At 47.0% G+C, this 25,866-nt stretch overlaps 1 protein-coding gene across 4 annotated transcripts in view; it reads left to right on the top strand.

The window, feature by feature from the left end:
• LOC119958185 overlaps positions 1 to 25,866 on the top strand; it is a 50,586-nt gene that overhangs the window by 2,977 nt on the left and 21,743 nt on the right. For 3 of the 4 annotated variants that reach the window (XM_038786536.1, XM_038786534.1, XM_038786535.1), the window contains 5 exons: positions 6,882 to 7,092; positions 10,472 to 10,666; positions 16,143 to 18,111; positions 20,791 to 20,980; positions 25,280 to 25,452. In XM_038786536.1, coding sequence (XP_038642464.1) covers positions 6,882 to 7,092; positions 10,472 to 10,666; positions 16,143 to 18,111; positions 20,791 to 20,980; positions 25,280 to 25,452 — 2,738 coding nt within the window. The remainder of the gene's footprint in view (positions 1 to 6,881; positions 7,093 to 10,471; positions 10,667 to 16,142; positions 18,112 to 20,790; positions 20,981 to 25,279; positions 25,453 to 25,866) is intronic. The other variant, XM_038786537.1, reaches the window with a different exon arrangement.

Raw genomic sequence — 25,866 nt, 5'->3', positions numbered from 1 at the left:
CCCCCCGACTGCGCTCAGCAACTCTTTGTTCACTCGTGGGGTTTTACCCACCCACACAAAGCCCGAAATAACCTTATTCACCCGCTTGAAAAGGGCCCTTGGGATGAAGATGGGGAGGCACTGAAAGACAAACAGAAATCTGGGGAGGACCATCATTTTCACGGTCTGTACCCTCCCCGCCAGTGATAGCGGGAGCATGTCCCATCTCTTAAAGTCCCCTTCCAATTGTTCTACCAGCCAGAATAGGTTTAACTTGTGCAGTGTCTCCCATTCCCGGGCCACCTGAATTCCCAGATACCGAAAGCTCTTTCCTACCATTTTAAGCGGCAGCTCTCCCAGTCTCTTCTCCTGTCCTCTTGCCTGGATCGCGAACATCTCGCTTTTCCCCATGTTCAATTTATACCCCGAAAAATTGCCAAATTCCCCCAGAATTCACATTACTTCGCCCATTCCCTCCAATGGGTCTGAAAGAGGAGGTCACCTGCGTAGAGCGAGACCCGGTGCTCCACCCCTACCTCCCCCGAACCAGCCCTTTCCAGTTCCTAGAGGCCTTAATACCATGGCCAATGGCTCTATGGCCAGAGCAAACAGTAACGGGGAGAGGGGGGGGAGGGCAACCTTGCCTCGTCCCTCGGTATAATTTAAAATACCCCGACCTCAGCCGGTTCGTACGCACACTCGCTACTGGTGCCTGATGGAGCAACTGCACCCAGTCAGTAAAGCCCTCACCAAACCCAAACCTTCCCAGCGCCTCCCACAGGTAATTCCACTCCACCCGATCAAAAATCTTCTCCGCATCCATCACTACCACCTCCTCTCCTTCTGAGGGCATCATAATAACATTCAAAAGCCTTCGAACATTGGCCTTGAGTTGCCTGCCCTTTACAAATCCCGTCTGGTCTTCCCCTATCACCCCCGGGACACAGTCCTCTATCCTTGTGGCCAGTATCTTAGCCAGCAGTTTGGCGTCCACATTCAGTAGAGAAATTGGCCTGTATGACCTGCATTGCTCCGGATCCTTCTCCTGTTTCAGGATCAATAAAATCGAGGCCTGCGACATTGTTGGGGGGAGGACTCCCTTCTCTCTTGCTTTATTAAATGTCCTCACAGCAGTGGGCTCAATAGCTCTGAAAACCTTATGGAATTCCACCGGGTAGTCGTCAGGCCCCGGGGCCTTGCCCGACTGCATGCCCTCCAGCCCCTTGATTATTTCCTTAATCTCAATTTTCGAGGGTAGATGAGGATCTGGTGGAAGGGCTGGGAGCCCCAGCCCTTCCACCAGATCCTATCTACCCTCGGAAACCTCAACTGATCCAAAAACTGCCTCATCCCCTCCACCCCAGCCGGGGGTTCCGACTCATATAATTCACTGTAGAAGTCCCTAAACACCTCATTCACCCCCACTGGGTCCAGGACAGTATTACCGTCTCTACTCTTTACTCTCCCTATCTCCCTAGCCGCCTCCCTTTTCCTGGGCTGGTGTGCCAACATTCTGCTTGCCTTTTCCCCGTACTCATAAATCGCCCCCATTGCCTTCCTCAACTGTTCCACCGCTTTCCCTGTGATCAACAGCCCAAACTCCGCCTGTAACCTCCGCCGTTCCATCAGTAGCCCCGCGTCCGGGGCCTCCAAGTATCTCCTGTCCACCTGTATCTCCTCTACTAACCTATCCTTCTCAGCCCATTCTGCCTTTTCTCTGTGGGCCCGTATCGAGATTAATTCCCCTCTGACCACTGCCTTCAAATCTTCCCAAACCGTCGCTGCAGAGACCTCCCCGTATCATTTGTTTCCAGGTAGTTCTGGATGGACTTGTTCACCCGCCCACAGATCGCTTTGTCCGCTAGCAACCCCACACCCAGTCTCCACACTAACCCGTAGATCCACCCAATTTGGGGCATGATCCAACACTGCGATTGCCGAGTACTCAGTATCCACCACCTCCGGTATTAGCGCCCTGCTCAGAACAAAAAAGTCTATGCAAGACCTTGTGGATCTGTGAGAAAAAGAAAAACTCCTTCGCCCTTGGCCGTGCAAACGCCATGGGTCTTCCCCCCTCCCCCCATCTGTTCCATAAACCCCTTCAATTCCTTTGCCGCGGCCGGCCTCCTCCCTGTCCTGGATATTGACCGGTCCAATTCCGGATCAATTACTGTGTTAAAGTCTCCTCCCATGATCAGGTTATGTGACTCTAAGTCTGGGATCTTACCTAAAACCCGCCTCATAAATTCTACATCGTCCCAATTCAGAGCATACATGTTCACAAGTACCACTTGCACCCCCTCCAGCTTCCCACTCACCATTATATGCCTACACCCTTATCTGACACGATTCTCCCTGCCTCAAATGCCACTCATTTGTTGATCAAGATCACTACCCCCCTGGTCTTTGAGTCCAGCCCTGAGTGGAATACTTGGCTAACCCACCCCTTTCTCAATCTCGTCTGGTCTGCAACCTTTAGGTGTGTCTCTTGTAGCATTGCCACGTCCGCCTTCAGCCCCCTCAAATGGGCAAACAAATGAGCCCTCTTGACCGGCCCAGTCAACCCTCTAATGTACTGGTCAGCCTGGTCAGGGGGGCTTCTTCCCCCCCCCCCCTGCCGACTAGCCATCACACTTTTTAGGCCAGCCTTGAGCATTCGCTGTTCCCGACCTCCCATTTGTCCCCTAGTAACAGTTCCTCCCCTGTCAGCAAAGCAGCTCCCCCCCTCTCCCTCCCCCTTGCAACAACACTAGAAACCCAACCCCCCCAAGTCAAGTTCCAGCTTAACACCTGCCCGACCCCACTGCGCTTCCGAGAGTCAGCTGACCCATGCTGACTTGATAGCGCCCGCCCCTGGCACCAAGAAGTCTGTCTCCCCATTGTTATCTCCCTTCTCCCCAACTTAGACAAACATATTAAAAGCATCACATTCTTCTGGGACCGAGGACAGGTGTATTAGGTGCTCAGGTAGCCCAGCAAACCATGCCCGTATGTTCTGGGCATGCCCAGCGCTGGGGGAATTTTGGAAGGGTGTAGCAAGGACGGTATCGAGGGTGGTAGGATCCAGGGTCAATCCAGGCTGGGGACTCGCAATATTTGGGGTTGCAGTGGAGCCGGGAGTGCAGGAGGTGAAAGAGGCCGGTGTTCTGGCCCTTGCGTCCCTAGTAGCCCGGCGGAGGATTCTTCTTCAGTGGAAGGATGCGAGGCCCCCAAGCGTGGAGGCCTGGGTCAACGATATGGCAGGGTTTATTAAATTAGAGAGTGTAAAATTTGCCCTAAGGGGGTCAGTGCAGGGGTTTTTCAGGAGATGGCAACCATTCCTAGATCTCCTGGCAGAACGGTAAAAACAAAAGGTCAGCAGCAACAGCAACCCGAGGGTGGGAGGGGGGTGTCTCTTTGTTTTTGTTTTGGGTTGAATATCTGTTTTTTGCCAATGACGGGCGTTAATTTATTGTTTCTCTTTTGTACTTACGGCGGGGGGGTTCTGTTTTTTTTTGTTCTTAGAATTTTCTGTTATTGTTTTCTTTTTTGTGAAAATGTGAAAATTTGAATAAAATTTTTTTTTTTTTTAAAAAGCATCACATTCCCCAGTAAACAAACATCAGAAAAAAAGTGACGAAAAAGCCACTTTAGAAAAAAATAGACACCCAAAAAAAAGAAACAGCCCAAAGACCCCCCCCCCCCCCAACCAGCTCCCTGTAAGACAAAGTTACCTTGAGCCATCCAAACAGCCCCTTATTACACACAGCACTACTTATACTTATACAGCCCAGCAAAACAAATCGCCACCACCGTACTCTCCAAGGCTTCAGTGTCTTTTAATTCACCTCCACCTTCATTTTTTAATAAAAGTCCATACGTCATCTGGTGTTTTGAAGTAGAAGTCCCGTTCCTCATGTGTGATACACAGACGGGCTGGGTACAGCATACCAAACTTCACCCCTTTCTGAAAGACGGCCGTTTTTGCCTGATTAAACCCAGCTCACCTCTTGGCCAAATCCGTGCCCAGGTCCTGATGAATGTGGAGCTCACAATTCTCCCACTTGCTGCTCCGTTCCTTCTTGGCCCACCGCAGAAGGTTTTTCTTGTCCAGGAATCGGTGAAAGCGTACCACCATCGCCCTCGGCGGCTCATTTGCTCGGGGCTTCTTCGCGAGGGCTTTGTGTGCTCTATTCACTTCAAGGGGCCGAGGGAATGTCTCAGCCCCCATTAACTTCTCCAGCATGTTTGTCACATAGGCCCTCGCATCCGATCCCTCACTGCCTTCAGGGAGGCCGGTGATTCTCAGATTCTGCCTCCTGGACCTGTTCTCCAGGTCCTCCAGCTTCTGCTGCATTCTTTTCTGGCGGTCGTTCATGATCTCCACCTTGGTCTCCAGCACGGTTAGGTATTCCTCGTGCTCGGACACCTTATTCTCCACCTCCTGGATCGCACATCCGTGGGTCTCTTGATTTTGCACCACTTGATCAGTCGAAGCCTTAATCGAGTCCGGCGTTTCCTCCTTCAGCTTGGCGAAGCAATCTTCAAAAAACTTCACCAGCTGCTCCGTCGACCACTCCGTCGACACCTGCTTCTCCCGTGTTACCAGCTCTGCTCGCGTCTTCATTGTCGAACTTTGTCTTTTCACACGGCCACTTCTGGTCCAATTCTCCATACACTGAGGGGGATTTCTCCTTACTGTCTCACTCTTCACTGATTTATCCCGTAAAATCCGGGGAAAAAAGGTCCAAAGGTCCGTCACAGGCGGGAGCTATCAAATGTGTGACCTACTCCTCCATGGCTGCCACCGGAAGTGAGAAATCTGCTTCTTATTCCAGACTTTTTAATGTGATCGTTTTAGGAATATTTTGGACCTTAAGGTTTCACTGAGGAACTTTGTTGCATTATTTCAGTTGAGTTATTTTGATTTGCACAGAAACATACACAGAATGGTGGAGCATTTTAGTGACTAACCAGAACTGAAAATTGAAGTTGATGTTGGCATTTTGTCTACTCCTGAGACTGGAACTCTACTTTCAAAGAAACAGGGGTGATTAGAGGAAATTGTGGGGTGTGTTTTTTTAAAAATCTTTAGAAACAGGGATTGTCAGTCACAGAGCTGATGAAATCTTGACATTTTATTTTTCAAAATTTGAATTATATTTGTGGGTGCTGTTATCAGGGCAGAACTTCAAATTCTAAAATTGCCATTATTCAGAACCCTATTATTGCCCACGGTCTTGGCAATTGGGTGTCACTGTGGCAAATTGTATTGAAACAAAACACCATTTTTCCTGCAGTGTTTTTAACTTGCAGGTTCATTCGGAATTTTTTTAATTGAACCGTTCTTGGGATGTGGACATCGCTGAGAGATAGCATTTATTGTCCATCTCTCAGTGTCCAGAGAAGCAGTGGGCTTTCTTGAACCAGGAATAGCAATTTCCGATATAAATGAGTGGCTTGCTACATCTGTGTGTTAGATGTCAGTTGTTTTTTTAAATAAATTTCGAGTGCCCAATTCTTTTTTTGCAATTAAGGAGCAATTTAGAGTGGTCAATCTACCTACCCCGCACATCTTTGGATTTGTGGGGGTGAGACCCACGCAGACACGGGGAGAATGTGCAAACTCCACACGGACAGTGACCCAGGGCCGGGATCCAACCTGGGACAGATGTCAGTTTTTTATGTGTGTGAATATACTACTGAATAAGGTCTGTCCTATTACACATATGAAGAGGGAGAAACACAAACCTACTGGTGATATTTATTGTTTTGGCCCGAACAAAAGATTATCAGATGATTTGCATTTGCAAAGTTCTCGCATTTTACACTCCTCACAATTGTCTGTTGTCCATTGAGTAGGGAGGGTGTATAGATGACAAGATTGAAGCCAGGCAGAGCTACATGGTCCAGGTTATCAGGGAGACACCGAATGTTCAATGAAATAAAAATATTTTCTATTATCATACTGTACATTGGGAATGAGCTATTACCCTGTTTGGGAGGTCCTGGTAATAGGGAAGAGCTGGGATGATGGTGATTGAATGGAAATTCTCCCCAGTGTACTCACCAATATTTAACCCTCAAGCAAAATTACAAACAAAAATCATCTGGTTATTTATTTCATTGTTCATTGGGATCTTGCTGAGCACAAATTGACAGCAGTGTTTTCTCACATTACAACCGTAACAACATAGGGTGGCACAGTGGTTAGGACTGCTGCCTAACGGCGCTGAGGACCCGGGTTCGAATCCCGGCTCTGGGTCACTGTCCGTGTGGAGTTTGCACATTCTTCCCGTGTCTGCGTGGGTTTCGCCCCCACAACCCAAAGATGTGCAGGGTAGGTGGATTGAACACACTAATTTGCCCCTTAATTGGAAGAAAAATGAATTGGGTGCTCTAAATTTTAAAAAATACAACAGTTCAATGGTACTTCAATAGCTTTAACACACAACGGGACATCCTCAGTTCATGAAAAGCACGACATAAATACAAATCTTGGGCAACACAGTGGCACAGTGGTTAGCACGGCTGCCTCACGGCGCCGAGTTCCCAGGTTCGATCCTGGCGCTGGGTCACTGTCCGTGTGCAGTTTGCACATTCTCCCCGTGTTTGCATAGGTTTCGTCCCCACAATCCAAAGATGTGCAGGGTAGGTGGACTGGCCACGCTAAATTGCCCCTTAATTGGAAAAAATGAATTGGGTACTCTAAATTTTAAAAAAAGTAGAATAAATACAAATCTTTAATTTTTCTTCAGTGAGATACAATTATTTTGTCTTAATTTTATACAGCAGGGGCTGAGTGAAGTGATTTGTGTCTTTTAGATGTAATTAACTTTTCCCAAGAAAAGTATGCGATTTTTGAAATTACTAATTTGTTTGAATAGCTTATCTCTTTTTGATCTTTTAACATTTGCCAACAGGAAGTTGCAGAACGTTTGAGGGACATTCTGGACAAAGTGAATTTTGCTTTGAGCCACGCAAGATTTGACCACCAGCAAGTGCCAAAAATCACCCTTACCCCTGAAAGAAAGGAAAGGGAGTGGTTAATAGATACGATCACTGACTTTGCAACCGGCAGCAGCACCAAAGAAGAAATTTTAAAGTTTATTCTACAATGGCTGTCAGACAGCAGTATGCAGTTTATTATAAACTAGTAAATTTCTAGTAGCTTTGCACACTGAGGGAACAATTTTAACCTAACCCTCCCAAATTGAGATGTAGAGGTGGTTGGAGTGTAGGACTTTCTCTGCAGTATAGGCTGAGGAGCAGGGTGGCGCAAAAATGTACGGCAGGATTCTCCGTTGCTCGACACTGAAATTGGGAACGGCAATCGGGCGGAGAATAGCTCCCGATGCCGAAATCGCGGGAGGCGGCGGTTTGATGCCAGGGCGCGATGCTCCGCCCCTCCAAATCGGTGTCTTTATGATGCGCAATGCGTGTAGTTGCGACCGCATTCGCATCTCATTATTGGGCCCACCCGCGATGCTCCGCCTCCGATGGGCTGAGTTCCCGAAGGGGCGGGCCACATGTGGTCTCAACAGTTGTGAGCCTGGCGTGGTGGCTGCGGTGAGAGAGAGGGTGTATGGACAGTGTCCAGCACCGCCATACGTTGCCGACAGTCATGCTGCTGGTCAGCGCTGGGGGGCGTAGCGGGGGATGGCCGGGACGTGGGCTGTGGGGTCGGGGTGGACGGGTACGCGGTCCAGCACAACCAGCACCATCTTTACGGGCGCGATCGGTGCATGTGTGGCGGGGTGTAAGTGTACGCCCAGCTGCAGCTTGTCAGTCCTGCGTGTGTCCAGCATGGACCCAGCGATTCTCCCACCGTTTTTTGCGTGTTCCGTGGGTGTTTTGTGCAGCCCCTCACCGGTAGTGGATTACGGTGCGGGTGTGGCGCCGATTTGTCCTTCGTGGAACTCCACAGATCCTCTGTTGGTGTCAGCATGTAGACGCAGGGACGGAGAATCCAGCCCAAGACATTTCAGCAGTACAGTTGGTCAGAGGGCTTAATAACAGTGTGACAAGTTTACCTGGGCAGATTCATTGTAAATGTGGACATAGGCAATGGTTAGCACTGCTGCCTCACGGATTTGATCCCGGCCCCGGGTCACTGTCCGTGTGGAGTTTGCACATTCTCCCCGTGTCTGCGTGGGTCTCACCCCCACAACCCAAAAGGTGTGCAGGGTAGGTGGATTGGCCGTGCTAAATTAATTGGAAAAAAAAGAATTGGGTACTTTAAATTAAAACAAATTAAGTAAAATAAATGTTGATATAGGAATTTATAATGGGAAAGGTTAACATAAAATTTTAACAAAAATGTGATGAGGAAATAAGGTTTTGTACACAGGAAGTGGGCATAAATGTAAGAATTTTGACATGTTATTCCAGATGGTGTATTGAACATATAACAGTTGGGACTCAATAATTTGCATGCCCTATTATGAATGTAAGCAAGAGAAGAGGGCTTCCAGGTCATCCCCTCAACCAGGATCCAATTCAATCAATTGTTTAGAATTTTCCATCACAAATCCCTTTCTCTACGCTGGATATGAGCCAGAACCAGCTTTGATTCAAATACTTCAACAGAGTCTATGTCACAAAGTGACAGTTTAATCAACAAAGTGACACTCAGTGAAAATTATGTTTTTTTGATTACCCAGTGGGTAAAGACATTGTAGTAATAAGATATACAAGCTAGTCAGCGCCAGGTTTAACTCCTGGTCTGTGTTGCATTATCTCGGGCAGCAGTAGATGAACCACAATTTGGTTACTTAGGATGGAAAATCAGCTAGGGTTCTATTGCTATTCAGTAGCTCTTCTTTTTTAATAAATTTAGATTACCCAATTCTTTTTTTCCGATTAAGTGGGCATTTTAGTGTGGCCAATCCACCTAGCTTGCACATCTTTTTGGGTTGTGGGGGTGAAACCCACGCAGACACGGGGAGAATGTGCAAACTCCACATGGACAGTAACCCAGAGCTGGGATCGAACCTGGGTCCTCGGTGCCGTGAGGCAGCAGTGCTAACCACTGCGCCACCGTGCCACCCACGCTATTCAGTAGCTCTTGATGGAATATGCTCATGAGTAAATATCCAGTGAGAACAACATCACAGTTGAATGGCTAAATATCATTAATTTGCAAAAAGATCAATGAAAGATACTAATTTAACAAGATGGGATACATTGGGTGTAAGCCAAATATTGTATCAAACTGATGTTCCTCATTTGGTTAAATTGCATATTAAAACCATGTACCTTAGGTGGAGTCAGCTGTAGGTTCAGAGATAGGTTGTTGACTGTATGTGTAGACCTGGAATGGAAGCTTTCAGAGTTATTCCCTCATGTTCATAAGATGTAGGAGCAGAATTAGGCCATTCGGCCCATCGAGTCTGCTCCGCCATTCTATCATAGCTGATATGTTTCTCAAGTGGGTTTTTGTGATTTCTTGATGTTCATCAGGTGTGTCTTTGTGATTTTATATTTGCTGTGTAACCCAAACACAAGTTGCAACACATCATTGAGCTTTAAAAGGACTGCACAGTGGGGCGGCACAGTGGCGCAGTGGTTAGCATTGCTGCCTCACGTGCCGAGGTCCCAGGTTCGATCACACTGTCCGTGTGAAGTTTGCACATTCTCCCCGTGTTTGCGTGGGTTTCACCCTAACAACCCAAAGATGTGCAGGGTAGGTGGATTGGCCACGCTAAATTCCCCTTAATGGGAAAAATGAATTGGGTACTCTAATTTTTTTTTTCAATTTAAAAAAAGGACTGCACAGTGAGACTAATATTTCATTCATAATGCATCAACCAATGTATGAAGCCAAACCACTTCACTGGGAGTGTTTGATTGGGACTGTGTAGAGGCACTTCACTCTGTATCGAACCCAGTCCTGTACCTGTCCAGGGAGTGTTTGATGGGGACAGTGTAGAGGGAGCTTTACTCTGCAACTAACCCCGTGTTGTACCTGTCCTGGGAGTGTTTGATGGGGACAGTGTAGAGAGAGCTTTACTCTGTATCTAACCCTGTGCTGTACCTGTCCTGGGAGTGTTTGATGGGGACAGTGTAGAGGGAGCTTTACTCTGTATCTAACCCCGTGCTGTACCTGTCCTGGGAGTGTTTGATGGGGACAGTGTAGAGGGAGCTTTACTCTGTATCTAACCCCGTGCTGTACCTGTCCTGGGAGTGTTTGATGGGGACAGTGTAGAGAGAGCTTTACTCTGTATCTAACCCCATGCTGTATCTGTCCTGGAAATATTTGATGAGACAGTATAGAAGGAGCATTAGACTGTACCATTATGCCTAACTTGAGAGTGTTTAATGCTGACAATGCTCTGTGCTCAAGATGGAAAGTATTTCACTGACTAGCACTAAATTCTTCACCTTGATAAACACAAAGATACAAATAAGAATAATAAGTGCTCTTAAAACAGGAGCATCTTTATGTAAGGCCAGATAGGCTGTTTCAATCTAAGTTCAAATTATAATTTTATCTTGCACGTGTATATTGCAGATCAAATACTAATCGATGAGGAAGATTTTGAGGAGGATGGAGAAGTTGAAAACAGGTCAGCGGAATGGATCGAGGAAGTTAATGTGAAAGTGCAATCAAGCTTGGCTTCTTCACAAGAGTGTATAGACAATCTCCAGAAACTATCTAACACTCTGTTTAGTCTTCAACATGAGCGTATAAAGGAAAAATCAGCAGGTAAATTTAGAAAAGTATTAGATTTGGCCGTGTGTCCCAGTGTCCAGATTGACAGGAGTCATCCACAGTTTGGAGATCCAGGAAAATAATGAATTATGAGTTGTAGACAATGTGGTGAATGTTGATTTCAGCACGAATATAAGATGGAGGGAAGAAAAAGAACATAAGCACAGCAAATTATGAGCTAGAAGTTTTTTCCCCCAATGTATATGAAAATTCATGTTTCAAATATCCCTGGACATTATAAAAGGTTGTCACTTTCAGCCTCAGTAGAACACTTCAATCTCCAAATGTCTGTACATCAGAACACCATAATTTAAGGATGTAACTTTAAGAACTCATTGCCTAGATGTTGTAGTCAATGCAGGAAGTGGCCACAGATGTGTACATGAAGATGAGCAAACCTCAACTCACCAGAAACCAAAATGAAAACTGAGCCAGGAAGCATCTTCTGCAAAGTACCTAAGGCTACCCCACTGAAGGCTGTTTAGAGCAGGCTAAATATCGGACTGACACTAGACAGGAACAGATGACTTTTAAGACTGTACAGGATGAAAAATGTGAAGGGTCATCTCAGGAACCATGACATGCATTTTAAAATATTTTTAAAAATAAACTTAGAGTACCCAATTATTTTTTTCCCAATTAAGGGGCTATTTAACGTGGCCAATCCACTTCCCTGCACATCTTTTGGGTTATGAGAGTGAGACCCACGCAGTGCTGTGTGGCAGCAGTGCTCACCACTGCACCACCGTGGCTCCCTGAACCACGACATGACCATGACAATGAAGCCTCTCTCTAAAATAAAAGCAAAATACTGCAAATGCCGTAAATCTGAAATAAAAACAGAAAGTCCTGGCAAAACCCGGCAGATTTTGTTTAATTCATTTACGGGATGTGGGCTTCGCTGGCTAGGCTAGCATTCATTGCCCATCCTTAATCACCCTTGAGAAGATGGTGGTGAGCTGCCTTCTTGAACAGCTGCAGTCCAGGGCGGCACAGTAGTTAGCACTGTTTGTGGAAGGGGTGCCAATCAAGCAGGCTGCTTTGTCCTGGATAGTGTCGAGCTTCTTGAGTGTTGTTGGAGCTGTGCTCATCCAGGCAAGTGGAAAGTATTCCATCACATCCCGTTAGCAGAGTTAAACATTTCAACTCCAATATGACTCTTCCTCAGCAGTTCCAAAGAGTCATCTTGGACTCAAAATGTTAACCTTGTTTCTCTCTCCACAGACGCTGCCAGACTTGCTCAGATTTTCCAGCACTGTTTTTGTTCCAGTTCTCTCTGCTCAGCTACAAGCCCTTGTTAATCTTGTTAATATTGAAGAAACTAAACTGAGTTAAACTCAGTGGTTTGTTGGCAGCACGGTAGCGCAGTGGGTTAGCCCTGCTGCCTCACGACGCCGAGGTCCCAGGTTCGATCCCGGCCCTGGGTCACTGTCCGTGTGGCATTTGCACATTCTCCCTGGGTTTCGCCCCACACAACCCAAAGATGTGCAGGTCAGGTGGATTGGCCACGCTAAATTGTCCCTTAATTGGAAAAATGAATTGGGTATACTAAAATGTTTTTTTTTTTAAACTCAGTGGTTCGCACTGTGAAGTGGCAGGGACCCAGGTTCAATTCCAGCCTTGGGTGACTGTGTGGTGTTTGCACATCCTCTCCGTGTCTGCGTGGGTTTCCTTCGGGTGCTCCAGTTTCCTCCCATAGTCCAAAGATGTGCAGGTTAGGTGGACTGGCCATGATAAATTGCCTCTGCATGTCCAGGGATGTGCGGGTTAGATAGAATGCACTTTTGGAGGGTCGGTATAGACTCAAAGGGCCGAATGGTCTCCTTCTGCACTGTAAGGATTCTATGAATTCTATGACTATGACTGATATCATGGAGAATTTACGTTAAAACGGAGGGATGTTGAGCATGGAGTGCACATTGAACAATTAATGCCGATGTTGAAACAATACATTGTTGTCAGCATCCTTCCACCTCCAATAGACAATGGATACACAGCAAACAATCCATTTCAGCATATGGCACAGCTTTGTTGATGGCAAAAGGGCCAGTCCTTGAGAGGCAGGTTCTGCCACAAGTGCCGCACATAAAGCTAGCAGCTTCATCAGTGCTGATGTTGAAACAATAGCAATTATGATCAATTCTTGTGACTATTAGACGAGACTTCCTCCAGTTCACTAATTTGAAGAGGGTAGGCAGCATGTTGGCGCAGTGGTTAGCACTGCTGCCTCACGGTGCCGCAGGTTCGATCCTGGCTCTGGGTCACTGTCCGTGTGGAGTTTGCACATTCTCCCCGTGTTTGCGTGGGTTTCGCCCCCACAACCCAAAGATGGGCCACGCTAAATTGCCCCTTAATTGGAAAAAATTAATTGGGTACTCTAAATGTATTTTTAAAAATTTGATGAGGGTAAGGAAAGCTAATGTGATAGGATTGTCACAATCACTATATTTTTGCATAACAGAGCTGCGTTTATATTGTCACTTGATTGTGCTTAAAAGCTGATGAAAATAGCTATTCTTTTACGTAACCTACAGAGAAGTCCTGTGGTACACTGCAGTGTGTACTGTAACAGTAACAAATAATCGTTTTTACAGACCTGATTTATCTAATATTGACCTTGTGCAAACATAATGTGTGGAGGTCATGTGATGCAGCGGGTAGCATCCCTGCTTATGAGCCAGTAGCTCTGAGTTCGCGTCTCATGCAGGACTTGATGTCCAAGGCAGGTACGTTCATAATTTGGCCAAACAGGTTGGTTATCAACATACAAATCCTTTCAACACAAGGCAATGGCAGGCATGAGCGATTCCTGATCAGTCATGTGATGGAAAGAAAGTCTCTTCCACCACCATCCGTAGCTCCAGACTAAAACATACTTATAAAAGTGCATGTTGACACAGCAACTCAGACTCCCTGAGTGATCTGTAACATGCAATCACTATTTAGTACAAATTATTACTGGACCGATTGTTATTATATATGCATATTCTGATCGTTATATATTGATTAATTTTTATGGAGGTAGGTTGATTACTGTCTGATTTTGATGGGGTAAACTTGCAGTATGACAGTCAACAACATATACCACATCCAAAATGCTTCCTACGAAGCTGGGTGTGATTGGATTTCTGCCGATTCTCTACCATACTGCAACCTGTACAGCAGGCATGATTAATTTGATGGAAAGCAAAACATGCTGGAAGCACCTAATGGGTCAGGAAGCCATTTTGAGCAGGCGTCCCGATAGCGAGTTTCCGTGGCTGGCCACCACTCCCCCGCAATGCGACGCAGCACCCCCCTCCCCCCATCGCGGATTAGACTCTTCCCCCCCCCCCCCGCCCCCCCAAGGTTGTGATTCAGCCCCCCACCCCAGGATTTTCTGGGTTCCCCCCATTCCACCAAGTACAGGTTCCAGAGTGGCAGCACCTCCGTCTTCCAAAATTGTTCAGTCTCCCCCAGTTTATGCTCCTTGATAAAGTCATTGGCCACCTCTCGGGTCTCAAAATAGTATTCCTGGCCTTCATAGGTCACCCATAGTTTTGCCGGGTAGAGCATCCCAAACTTGATCTGCCGTCGATATAACACTGCCTTGGCCCTGTTGAACTCCGCACATCATTTTGCCAGCTCAGCTCCAATGTCTTGGTATGTTCGAACCTTGTACTCCTCCCATTTGCAGTTGCGCTTCTCCCTGGCCCACTGCGAGATCTTCTCTTTCTCCATAAACTTGTGGAGTCTCATGATCACCGCCCGCAGTGACTCCCCAGCTCTTGGCTTCTGCCTCAGGGACCTGTGCGTTCTGTCCACCTCAGGGGCCTCGTCCAGCACCCCCTCTGCCACCAGCCCAGCCAGCATCCTCAAAACGTACCGCGAGGCACTTGCACCTTCCACTCCTTCAGGCAGGCCGACTATTCGCAGATTCTGCCTCCCCGACCTGTTTTCCAGCTCCTCCACCATTGCTCTCAACGTCTTAAAAGGTCTCCTAAGAGCCCCACCTCCAGTGCCAGCACTCTGTCGCTGTGTTCCGAGGTCACCCGCTCAATCTCTCGGATCTGCGACCCCTGTGCCTCCAAACATTTTCCCACCCTCTCCATTGAGCCCTACAGGGGGGCCACAACCCCTTTGGTGGCCTTCGAGCGATCCTCCTTCCTCTGCCGACAGAACTCTTCCTTGATGAAGACCATCAACTGTTCCATCTGGGGCTTTCCAACTTGCACTGACCCTTCCCCCTCCACCATCTTTCCACTGGCTGCAGCTCCACAGGTCTCTTCCAACTCCTTGGCCAGATCCTTCACCTTCTGCTGGGTTTGGTAACCAGCAGACATAGCTCTCCCGGAGGGAACTTCTCCTCCAACCTTCAGTTACACTTTTCTGTCAAAGTTACACCGGATTTTGGGTATAAAGAGCTCTTTTCTACGCCTTCAAGCAGGAGCTGCCCTGTGTGCGACCACTCACACCATGGCCACCACTGGAAGTGATTTCCAAATATTTTTATTTAAAAGCTGAATTCAAATTCTCAACCTCTCATGGTGAAATTTAAGATCATATTCTCTGGATTATTAGTTCAGGCTTCTGGATTACTAGTCCAGTAACATACCCATTATGGTTCTGTACCTGATTGCATTTATTAAGTATTTTTCACGTCTTCATGATGTCCCAAATTACTTTCTAGCCAATGATTTATTTCTGAATTGTAGTCACTTTTTTAGAGTCAAACATGGCAACCACACTGCACACGAACAGCAATAAGATAAATGACCAGATAATCTTTTTGGTTGATGGACCCATATTAGTTTGGATACCAGAAGAATTCATTCCACTGCTCTTACTTCAAACTTTTTTCATAACCTGGGGTTAAGCAGGTCATGGGACATTAATGAAACCTTAAGCAGGTGATGGGATACTTATGAGACCGGGGGAATGATATTCCCAAATGGGCAGGGCGTCCCCTTCTACATCCTCTACGAAACTGGAGGGCCACAGACTCTGAGCTGGCCCCTGTAGTAGAGTAACTGCCTTGTACTCTTGTTCTGTTGCATTAAACCTTTTTTCCTTTGACTCAACCTGCGGTGTGGACTCCTTTCCAGACCTTATTTTTTAAAAATAAATTCAGAGTACCCATTTATTTTTTTCCAATTAAGGGGCAATTTAGCACGGCCAATCCACTGATCTGCACATGTTTGGTTTACGGGGGTGAAACCCACGCAGACACGGGAAGAATGTGCAAACTCCACTCAGGCAGTGACCTGGGGTTGGGATCGAACCCGAACCAGCTGAGCTGATATTTAATGAGTTGTATTGTACAATGTTAAAATCAGTCAGAGTGCACATGAAATTACACAATATCCAATTTTGATTGAAAGAAAGAGAAAGACTTGTATTGATATTGCACCTTAAACACTGTCAAAACAATTTGGAGTATAAAACATAATAAAGTGTGCAATAATTAGTCTTACACTATGATTCTTTGCAGGTCCTGGTGGTAAAGGCACCATTTTGAAATGGTGGAGAGAGAAAAAGATGGATCCCAAAACACTCATGCATCTTCTGGATATGCAGCCAATCAGTACAGATAAAATGGTGGAACGAAACATTGCAAAACAGTTGGATGCAGCAGTGGGAGAAATTGATATGATACTAACAGACATCACAAAATCTCCTCTTTGCAAGAAAGCCCAGACAATTGCCTTCCGATACATCAGGAAATTCATAGAGAATCTTCACAAAGCATTTCACATTCGGTCACAGGAATATTTTGAGGTGGAAAATGAATTGAGAAAGGCAGACTCATTTGGCTCCCAGGGTGCTGAAGATAATCTGGTGAATGAGCTAAAACATCTTCGAGAACACAGTAGTGCACTTAAAACACGAGCTGAATTAGCAGAACATCATTACAGGGAAGTGTGTAGCACTAACTGCAACTTGGAAAACACCATTAAACTTTTGAGGTCCAAAGTTGCACAGCTACAAAATGCTAAGAAAACACATTCTCGTGAGCAGACAACTTCTGAAAATTTCTCGCCATCTGACGATTTGCAATTAAAAACAAGGCAGGCGTCCAAAATAAATAAAAGAACCGCACTTGTGAAAAAATCAAAGGACAAAATCATTCCTATAGAAAGTCTGAGGGGGAAATACCCCTTCAGTAAGGAGCAAACAAATATTTTTGATGACGGGCATGATAAAGCCGATGAACAAAGGAGTCTCCTTGTAAAATCCACAGAAGGAAACATTTCCTTTGGAGAATCTCAGGAACAATGGGCTATCCCAGAAATATCCAAGGAAGGAAACATTCCCTTTGGAGAACCTGAGGAACAAAGAACTATCCTAGAAATAAGCAAGGAAAAAAACATTCCCTTGAGAGAACCAGGAGAAAATATTCCCACAGAAGTGTCAAATGAAGAGATCAGTCTCACAATTCAGCCCAAATTGGAGAAGGTTCTTAATGAAGCAGCGGACGGGAAGATGCATAAATCTGATCTGAATGTAGAAAAGAAACGTAAAGGCACAACTCGGAAAGAGGAAGCTTTAAAAACCAAGGCTAAACAGATGGCTATGGACTTGCTCACAGATTTTCAAACTGCTGTTTTGTATTCACTGGATCATGGACTGAGCAGTGGCAAAGAACTTTTGCCAGATGACATCTGTAAGGTCCAAGCTCTTCTCAAGTCTGCTGAATTAAAAAATCTTTATGGAGTGATTGAGAAAACAATCAAAGAAATATTTGCAAAACCAAGGCAGAGCCTCAAGCAACCTATCCAAATATTGAAGCCATCAAAGGAACGCCTCCTGGAGAAAATGAAGGATAAACAACCTGAATTCACGACTTTTGCTGAACTTCTTGAAGAAATTTCCAGATTCAGTATTATTCAAGAGATTGCACTTGATGAATTAAGTGCCCAAATTCAGTATTTCATTGAAGAGGCCAAACAGGACACAAGTATGTCCCAGCAAGAAGCCCGCTTTTATGAAAAGACCCTGGAAGCCTTGGACACAATTCTGACACTTGAAAAACTGTCCTCTCGGGCTGGAATGGATCAGTTAATCAGGATTCAAGAGGCAACCAAGAATCTATACTCTGTCAATAGTTTCCTTGGGTTTAAAGGAAAGGAAATTAAACTACAGGCAGAACATTGCAAGAAGGAAGCTGTTCTTCAGCCCAATATGGCAACAGAGACAATAGAAAGAACAATACAACCCAGGTGGAAAGTCTTCCAGGCTGCTGATACTGACAAAATTGTGGATGGATCATATATTGTAAATGTGACATACCTCAGAACAAATTACAAAACTTTGGACCAAGCAGTGTATAATGGTATAATTTCCAGGCAACTCCATGCCATAGCAACACACCTTATTCATCAAACGTTAACTACAGTTCAGCTTCGACTGGCTTACCTGTTCAGAAAGTACATCACCTTCCGTCATATCCAAACCCTTAGGTAGATGCATGTCTGTCATTAATTTAAAAAGTAGGTGAAACCAGGGCAGCACGGTGGGGCAGTGGTTAGCACTGGTACTACGGCGCTGAGGACCCGGGTTTGAATCCCGGCCCTGGGTCACTGTCCGTGTGGAGTTTGCACATTTTCTTTTTTTTTTAAATTTAGATTACCCAATTATTTTTTCTATTAAGGGGCAATTTAGCGTGGCCAATCCACCTACTCTGCACATTTTTGGGTTGTGGGGGCGAAACCCACGCAGACAAACCCACACGGGGAGAATGTGCAAACTCCACACGGACAGTGACCCAGAGCCGGGATCGAACCTGGGGCCTCAGCGCCGTGAGGCGGTTGTGCTAACCACTAGGCCACCGTGCTGCCCTGAGTTTGCACATTTTCCCCGTGTCTGCGTGGGTTTCACCCCCACAACCCAAAGGTGTGCAGGGTAGGTGGTTTGACCACACTAAATTGCCCCTTACTTGGAAAAAAAAAATTGGGTACTCTAAAATTTAAACAAAAAGTAGCTGATACCAATCTGACCAGACTATTGTTTTTTTAAAATAAATTTAGAGTATCCAATTATTTTTTTTCCAATTAAGGGGCAATTTAGCGTGGCCAATCCACCTACCCTGCACATCATGGGGAGAATGCGCAAACTCCACACGGACAGTGACCCAGAGCCGGGATTCAAACCCAGGTCCTCGGCGCCATGAGGCAGCAGTCCTAACCACTGTGCCACCGTGCCGCCCTGAGCAGACTATTGTACCTCTCACTAAAAGTTCTTGTTGGGTTAAATGGACATAAATTCATAATGCATATTAGTACACATATGGAATTTGAATGTTTGAAATCAGTCAGTAATTGACAGGTTTGCCATGAGATTGTTAGCTTGGCTTAATGAGGCCACCTCTGAGTCAGAAGGTTGTGGGTTCGAGCCCCACTTGAATACATAAACTAGTCCACTATTCCCCGTGCAGTATTGAGGGAGTTCTACTCCCTCAAAGGTGCCATCCATGGGTGGCACAGTGGTGCAATGGTTAGCACTGCTGCCTCACGGCACCGAGGTCCCAGGTTCAATCCTGGCTCTGGGTCACTGTCCGTGTGGAGTTTGCACATTCACCCCGTGTTTGTGTGGGTCTCACCCCCACAACCCAAAGATATGCAGGGTAGGTGAATTGGCCATGCTAAATTGCCCCTTAATTGGAAAAACAAATTGGATACTCTAAATTTATTTTTTTTAAAGGGGCCATCAGATGAATTGTTAAAACCAAAAATTATAAGGATTACATGGCACTCTTTGAATGAAACAAGGGTGTTTTCTTGGCCAACATTCCTCCCTCAACCAACAACACTAAAAAAGATTAACTGGTTATTCAGCATCACATTGCTGCTTGTGGGACTTTGCTATTTGCTTTCGGAAAATGGCTGTTGTGTTTAGCCATGTAACAGCAATTACTGCAATCCACTGTGTATGAAGGGTTTTGGGATGTTTCTGGAAATTTATTTCTTAGAAAAGGTAATATTACAAATTTTTTCCCTCTCCTGAAGAAAGTGACTTACTCTCGGATGTGACTCCAGCAAATGTCCAGATCTTCATCTGTTCTAGTTCTTCACATGAGCTAAAACAGTGATAAGTAGATCTTCCAATGGAAATGCCAGTAGTAAACTTATTAATGCTGACATTAAGTTGAAACCGATTGGAAAATCTACTCTTCACTGTTCGCAGGCGATTTGACTGTGAATGATGGTCAAACTAAATTCTGTTTTTACCCAACATGCACCTATCGTTGGATAGTCATCAGGAGCATGGTTCAAGGCAGTTTTTTATCCCTCCCGAGTCCTGGGATGATGCTATTTATTAAAAAAAAAATTTAGAGTACCAAATTCATTTTCCCAATTAAGGGGCAATTTAACGTGGCCAAGCCACCTACCCTGCACATCTTTGGGTTGTGGGGGTGAGACCCACGTAAACACGGGAAGAATGTGCAAACTCCACACGGACAATGACCCAGGGCAGGGATTGAACCTGGGACCTCGGCGCCGTGAGGCTGTAGGGCTAACCCACTGTGCCACCATGCTGCCCGCTTGAGGTCAGGATTGACTTCAGTGAGAGTGGCGCAGTGGCTAGCACTGAAATCTCACAGCGCCGAGGTCCTAGGTTCGATCCTGGCTCTGGGTCACTGTCTGTGTAGAGTTTGCACATTCTCCCTGTGTTTGCATGGGTCTCACCCCCAAAACCCAAAGATGTGCAGGGTAGGTGGATTGGTCACGTTAAATTGCCCCTTAATTGGAAAAAATGGATTGGGTACTCTAAATTTATAAACAAAAGGATTGGCTTCAGTCCTGGTGCCCTTCATGGTTGTACTGTAGGCACCTGGGACTAAAGCCCACTCTTAGTTTGCATCTTGTGAGGAGAGGAAAGGAAAGCCTGGAAAAAGATTTGGAGAATAATTTTAGGAGCACCTTTCCCTGGATTTCTTTGTCCAGTGTATGCTTGGTCTTAGTCACTCTGCCAAGAGTAAAGGCAAAGGAGGAATTGACAAGATACAGTCCTGTCTTTCAGCCCAATTATGGCACAAGGCGAGAGTTAGGAACAGACCACAGAGAATGGCAGCAGAAGAGCACCTAAATTTCAGGAACAGATTCATTTATTCACCTTTATGTCTTTCCTTCTCCTTTAAGAAATTATTTGAACAGCAGGATGTCGGATATTAGCAGTAAGGATGAAACAGTTGCTCAGGAATTGTACAGATTTGCCACCAGACTTGAAGCACGTGTGAAGTCCAGCATGCAGCACTGGGAAGCAAGACAGCAACTAGTTAATCAGAGTCGGCAAAGGCACTTGAATCAAATGACTGACTTGTTCAATCAGGTGTGTTCTGATTTTAAGATGATGTACGTTAGTACAGTCTGTTTTGTTTAATTCATGAGTTTTGTTTTTAACCCCACATAACCTTTGTTGTAAAATAAAAACAGAAAATTCTCGATAAACTCAGCAGGTCTGGCAGCATCTGTGGAGAGAGAAACAGTTTTTTAAATATAAATTTAGAGTACTCAATTATCTTTTTCTAATTAAGGGGCAATTTAGCGTGGCCAATCCACCTACCCTGCACATCTTTGGGTTGTGGAAGTGAGATCCACACAAACACGGGGAGAATGTGCAAACTCCACACGGACAGTGATCTAGAGCCGGGATCGAGCCTGGGACCTCAGCGCCTTGAGGCAGCAGTGCTAACCACTGCACCACCGTTCTGCCCTCAAAGAGAAACAGAGTTAACATTTTGAGTCCATATGATCCTTTTATATAGATGGGTCACGTGGACTTGAAACGTAAACTGTGGGCGAGATTCTCCATCAGTCGGCGCCGAAATCACGAAAGGCGATTGGGCAGAGAATCGGTGCTATCATGGTGGGAATAGCAGCTGCCAGAATGCCATGCTCCGGTGCCTCGACAGCGTTGTCAATGCGTTCCACTCTGCAAGTACAGTGAACGGCGTTCGCAGGCCTGACCCGGTATTCTCCGCCTTTGCGGGGGGGAATTACCAATGGCGAGGTTCACTTGTTTCAAAAGTCCATGGCCCGTGGTTGTGCAAAGTGACACTGACCGTATGGGTATCCCCACCCCACCACCCCTGTATTTTAACCCCCACCCTTCACACTTTTGGGTTGAAATGTTGTGAACATTTGTTTATTGCACAACTGTGAACAATTATATACAGGTTTGTGCCCTCGCCCCTGTTGCTATACTTTGTGCTGCACCCGTGCCAACTTAACTGGCGTCTACCTTTCTGGCCTTATGGGTCCTAACGCTACGCCCAGGTGGGTCCCCAGGCGGTACATCAGGAGTGGAAGCAGCCTGCTGCAGTTCTGCCCTGTGACCTGGGTCTCCTTTGGCGGCCATCTTCAGGGCTGACAGAGCCTGGATGGGCCCGGCTGCTGTTTGGGTGTCCCAGGTGGCGTGGTGCTGCCCTGGTCTGCCCACCAGATGTGCCCGGACAAGAGGGGAGATGCACTGTGGTGTTCCGGAACCTCTCCTGCGGGAGTCACCGGCATGAGCCCTATCACCTCCTGCTCCCTCAGGATGCCCGATGGCCCCCGGGCTACTCTATTGGACAGGGGTGCGAGTAGAGCTAACCCCTAAGGCTCCCCCGCCACCTGGCACTGCCAGTCCTGGAGGCCCGCTCCCATCTCGACCAGGGTCTAAATACTCTTGGCCATGGAGCACGGGGAGTGGACCACCTCCCTCTGGCACAGTGCCACATCATGCTGCGACTGTGCCACCCTTTCTGGGTCTGTGCCACATCAGCCAATTAATCTGCCATGGCCCGCTGTGACTGGGCCATGTTCAGGAGCGCCGCTGCAATGTCCAGGTGACATTGGTACATGGCTGCCTGTGACAGGGCAGCCCTGTCCTGGGCCTCGACCACCACCCGCACAGAATGCCCCAGGCCTTGGACATCTTGATCCATGGTCGAAACCCCCCCCTTCCCCCAAGGTCTCCACCGTGTCACCCATGTGGTGTTCGCCTGGGTGGCATGCATGGTCGGCACCACCTCCTGCTCCTGCAGGCGGTTGGACTCCTCCAACTACACCTGCAGGCGCTGGATGGTTGCTGACATCCCCTCATGTAGTCTCTGGCTCTGTGACTGCATCTCCGCTTTTGATGGGTCCGCCCTTTCCAGAAGCCTGAAACCCGTCAGGCAGCTAGTCCCTGGGGTCGGGCCACCCCCTCGGGAGTTCCTACCTCCACCTGATGTACTGCAGTACGTGTGTGATACGCACAAGGTAGTGCCCAGGAGCTTCTTCACTAATATGCCCAACTGAGGTGAGCTGGCTCTGGGATGGTGGGGAGTATTGGAGACAGCTGTGTTGGCAAGTCAGTGTCAACCCCAGACTGGTGCTCTAGGGTTTTGCGGGTTGTGGGTCGAGAGCACCCGTCGCTGTCCATGTCTTCTTCCTCGCTGCTCTTCACTTGGGGTTGGGGTCACGGCCGAGGCACACCAGAGGGGACCACCTCATCGGCAGGAGATCCTGCAAGACACCAGACCTGATGCATGATTGGATCACGGGTTGGGGTGGCGGTGGCGACACACGTGCCATGGGGAACACAACTCAGTGGGGCCTCACTTGCTCACCCGATGCCGACCTGTAACCTCGGTGACTGCCCTCTCTCTGGGCCCACCAACCAGGTACAGTGCCCGCTGTTCTGCTGCGGTAAGGGGCCACAGATGCGGTAGGCCCCTCCGGTCTTTTCTCTCTGTGGTTGTGGGCCATCTTCTTGTGGCGGGGGTGGGACAGAAAACGCACAGTGTTAGGCAGTCGGACGTATACAACACAGGGGGTGGGTATGAGTGCTGCCAGGTGATGTAGGGTGGGGGTTTGGTCGCCCTCCGGGTGGGGCAGGGGGTTACAGGTGGGTGTGAGACAGGGTTCGTGCCAGGGGCACAGTGCTGCCTACTTATCCTGGCCGCCCTGCGGTTGTGCAATTTCTTCCTTTACTGCTGCCCAGTCCTGGCAGTGTTGCCCATGGCATTCATGACCTCTGCCACGTGTGCCCAGGCTAAGTGCATGGCAACCTCCTTCCCACCCCAGGGTACAGCGTGGCCCGCCTTTCCTCCACAGCGTCCAGGAGGGTCTCAGGTTCAGCATCAGTGAACCAGATTGCCGCTCTTCTTGCTGCCATCTTGTTTGCTGGGATGAGTGTGTGTGTGGGGAGTGGAGTGCTAATGTGCAGCAGCAGCTTGTCAGCCTTTCGAGTGTCAATCCTGACCCCGGCAAATTTTTCATTGGAATCAATTGTGTTCCACGTGGCGCCAGTGCTAGCCCATTAACAGTTCCAGAATTGCTCTGGGAACGGCGCCAATTTTGTTGTCGGCGATGTCCACCGATTCAGTCCCAGCGTCAACATTTAGTTTCTGAAACAGAGAATCCCGCCCTGTGTTTTTTTCTCCACAGATGCTGTCAGACCTGCTGAATTTATCCAACATTTTCTGTTTTTATTTCAGATTTCCAGCATCCGCAGTATTTTTCTTTAAAAAAAAAATTTTTTTTTAAGAATACCCAATAATTTTTTTTCAATTAAGGAGCAATTTAGCATGGCCAATCCACCTACCCTGCACATCTTTGGGTTGTGGGGGTGAAACCCACGCAGACACAAGGAGAATGTGCAACCTCCACACAGACAGTGACCCAGGGCCGGGATTGAACCTGGGACCTCAGCGCCGTAGGCAGCAGTGCTAACCTCTGCACCATCGTGCCACCCAAGCTTTTAATAAACCTCGTTGGTTCTGTGGAGGCAATAGTCTCTTGTTTTTCAGTCATTCTCACCCTTTATACCCAATTGATATCCCCAAGCCACACAGCCTCCATAGCTGGCTGGAATCCTCCAAGATCCAAGTCTTGTGAAAACTGTTACAAGGAAGTAAGCAATTTGCAGATGACTCCCCTTCTGATATTCCTTTGTACTTCAATGCAGCAAAAACGTTAAGTTGGGAACTCTGGAAGTCTAGAATACCCAATTCTTTTTTTTCCAATTAAGGGGCAATTTAGTGTGGCCAAGCCACCTACCCACATATCTTTTGGGTTGTGGGGGTGAGACCCACGCAGACACGGGGAGAAGGTGCAAACTCCACACAGACAGTGACCTGGGGCCAGGTGCTAACCACTGCACGACTGTGCCACCCTTGGGAACTCTGAACATTCTAATCGATTATACCTAATATTATGATGTAATAGAATGACAGAACAGAGTTCTGTTCTTATGTGCAGATGGCAAGGGGGGTCATATTGGGGTACAGCTAGAATGTGTTGCTGCCTATCTCTCTTCTGGTCCCGGCTGTTCATTAAAATCACTACTTGGGTGGGGTACCAGAGGGTAGCTGGAAACCATGTAACGTAACCAAGCAATAGTCACTGGCCTGAATTCTCTGGCAATTGGGATTTGCTTTTCCCGCTGGCAGCACATCCCTGGCAGCGGGTTTCCCGGCAGCGTGGGGTGGCTTCAATGGGAAATCCCATTGACAGGCGGCGTGAAGATAGAATCCCACCGCCAGCGAACGGTGCGCCACCGAGAAACACGCGGCTGAAGGACCAGAGAATCCAGCCCACTGTCTTGAGAACGGAAGATCAAAAGTAAAAGTCTATGACCAATGTATTCATATTCTTTTCAAAGCTTAAACACCGTACTGGCCTAAACTTGTTCAGTCCATTTCTGGCCAAGCCATCAAATCCAAGGACTAGGAAGTTGAGGTCCCCTCTTCAGCCGACGTTTTTGATAGCATCCAATAGACCGTGTCAACTTCGCGGTCAGAGCAACTGTGCATCTTCAGCTTTTCTTGGAACGAGGTATGAGTTCAATGTTACGGTTTCAAGAATTTAAACTGAATAATTCCAAATAGGCCTCACTTTCCTTTTGACAAAAAGAGAGTATGTTCGGACACTTTTGGTGTTTCCAGTGCAAATGGGGCAATGGGACAAATGACCTTGGATTGGCATGGCTTCATTATGTGAACCCATGTCCTGGTCACCGTGATTCCTGGCATGGTTTGTTCCGAGTGTTTTCAGCTTTCCTCCTTGAATCAGATTCAGCAGACCACCACTTTATGGGCAGAATGAAGTATCCTTGTGAACCAAATGAGAGAAAAGTGAATGTCCCTTAGTTTACAAATGAAAGCAAAGATAGGATACAAGTGCAGGAATTTGATAAGACATGTGGCTGAGTATGTCACCCTTTTGTTTTAGGGGCATATCTGCATTGTA

Source organism: Scyliorhinus canicula, chromosome 28 (assembly GCF_902713615.1).
Source record: "Scyliorhinus canicula chromosome 28, sScyCan1.1, whole genome shotgun sequence".
Lineage (NCBI taxonomy): Eukaryota > Metazoa > Chordata > Chondrichthyes > Carcharhiniformes > Scyliorhinidae > Scyliorhinus > Scyliorhinus canicula.
Note: the sequence above shows the minus strand (reverse complement) of the source record. Positions and strands in the feature narration are given on the sequence as shown.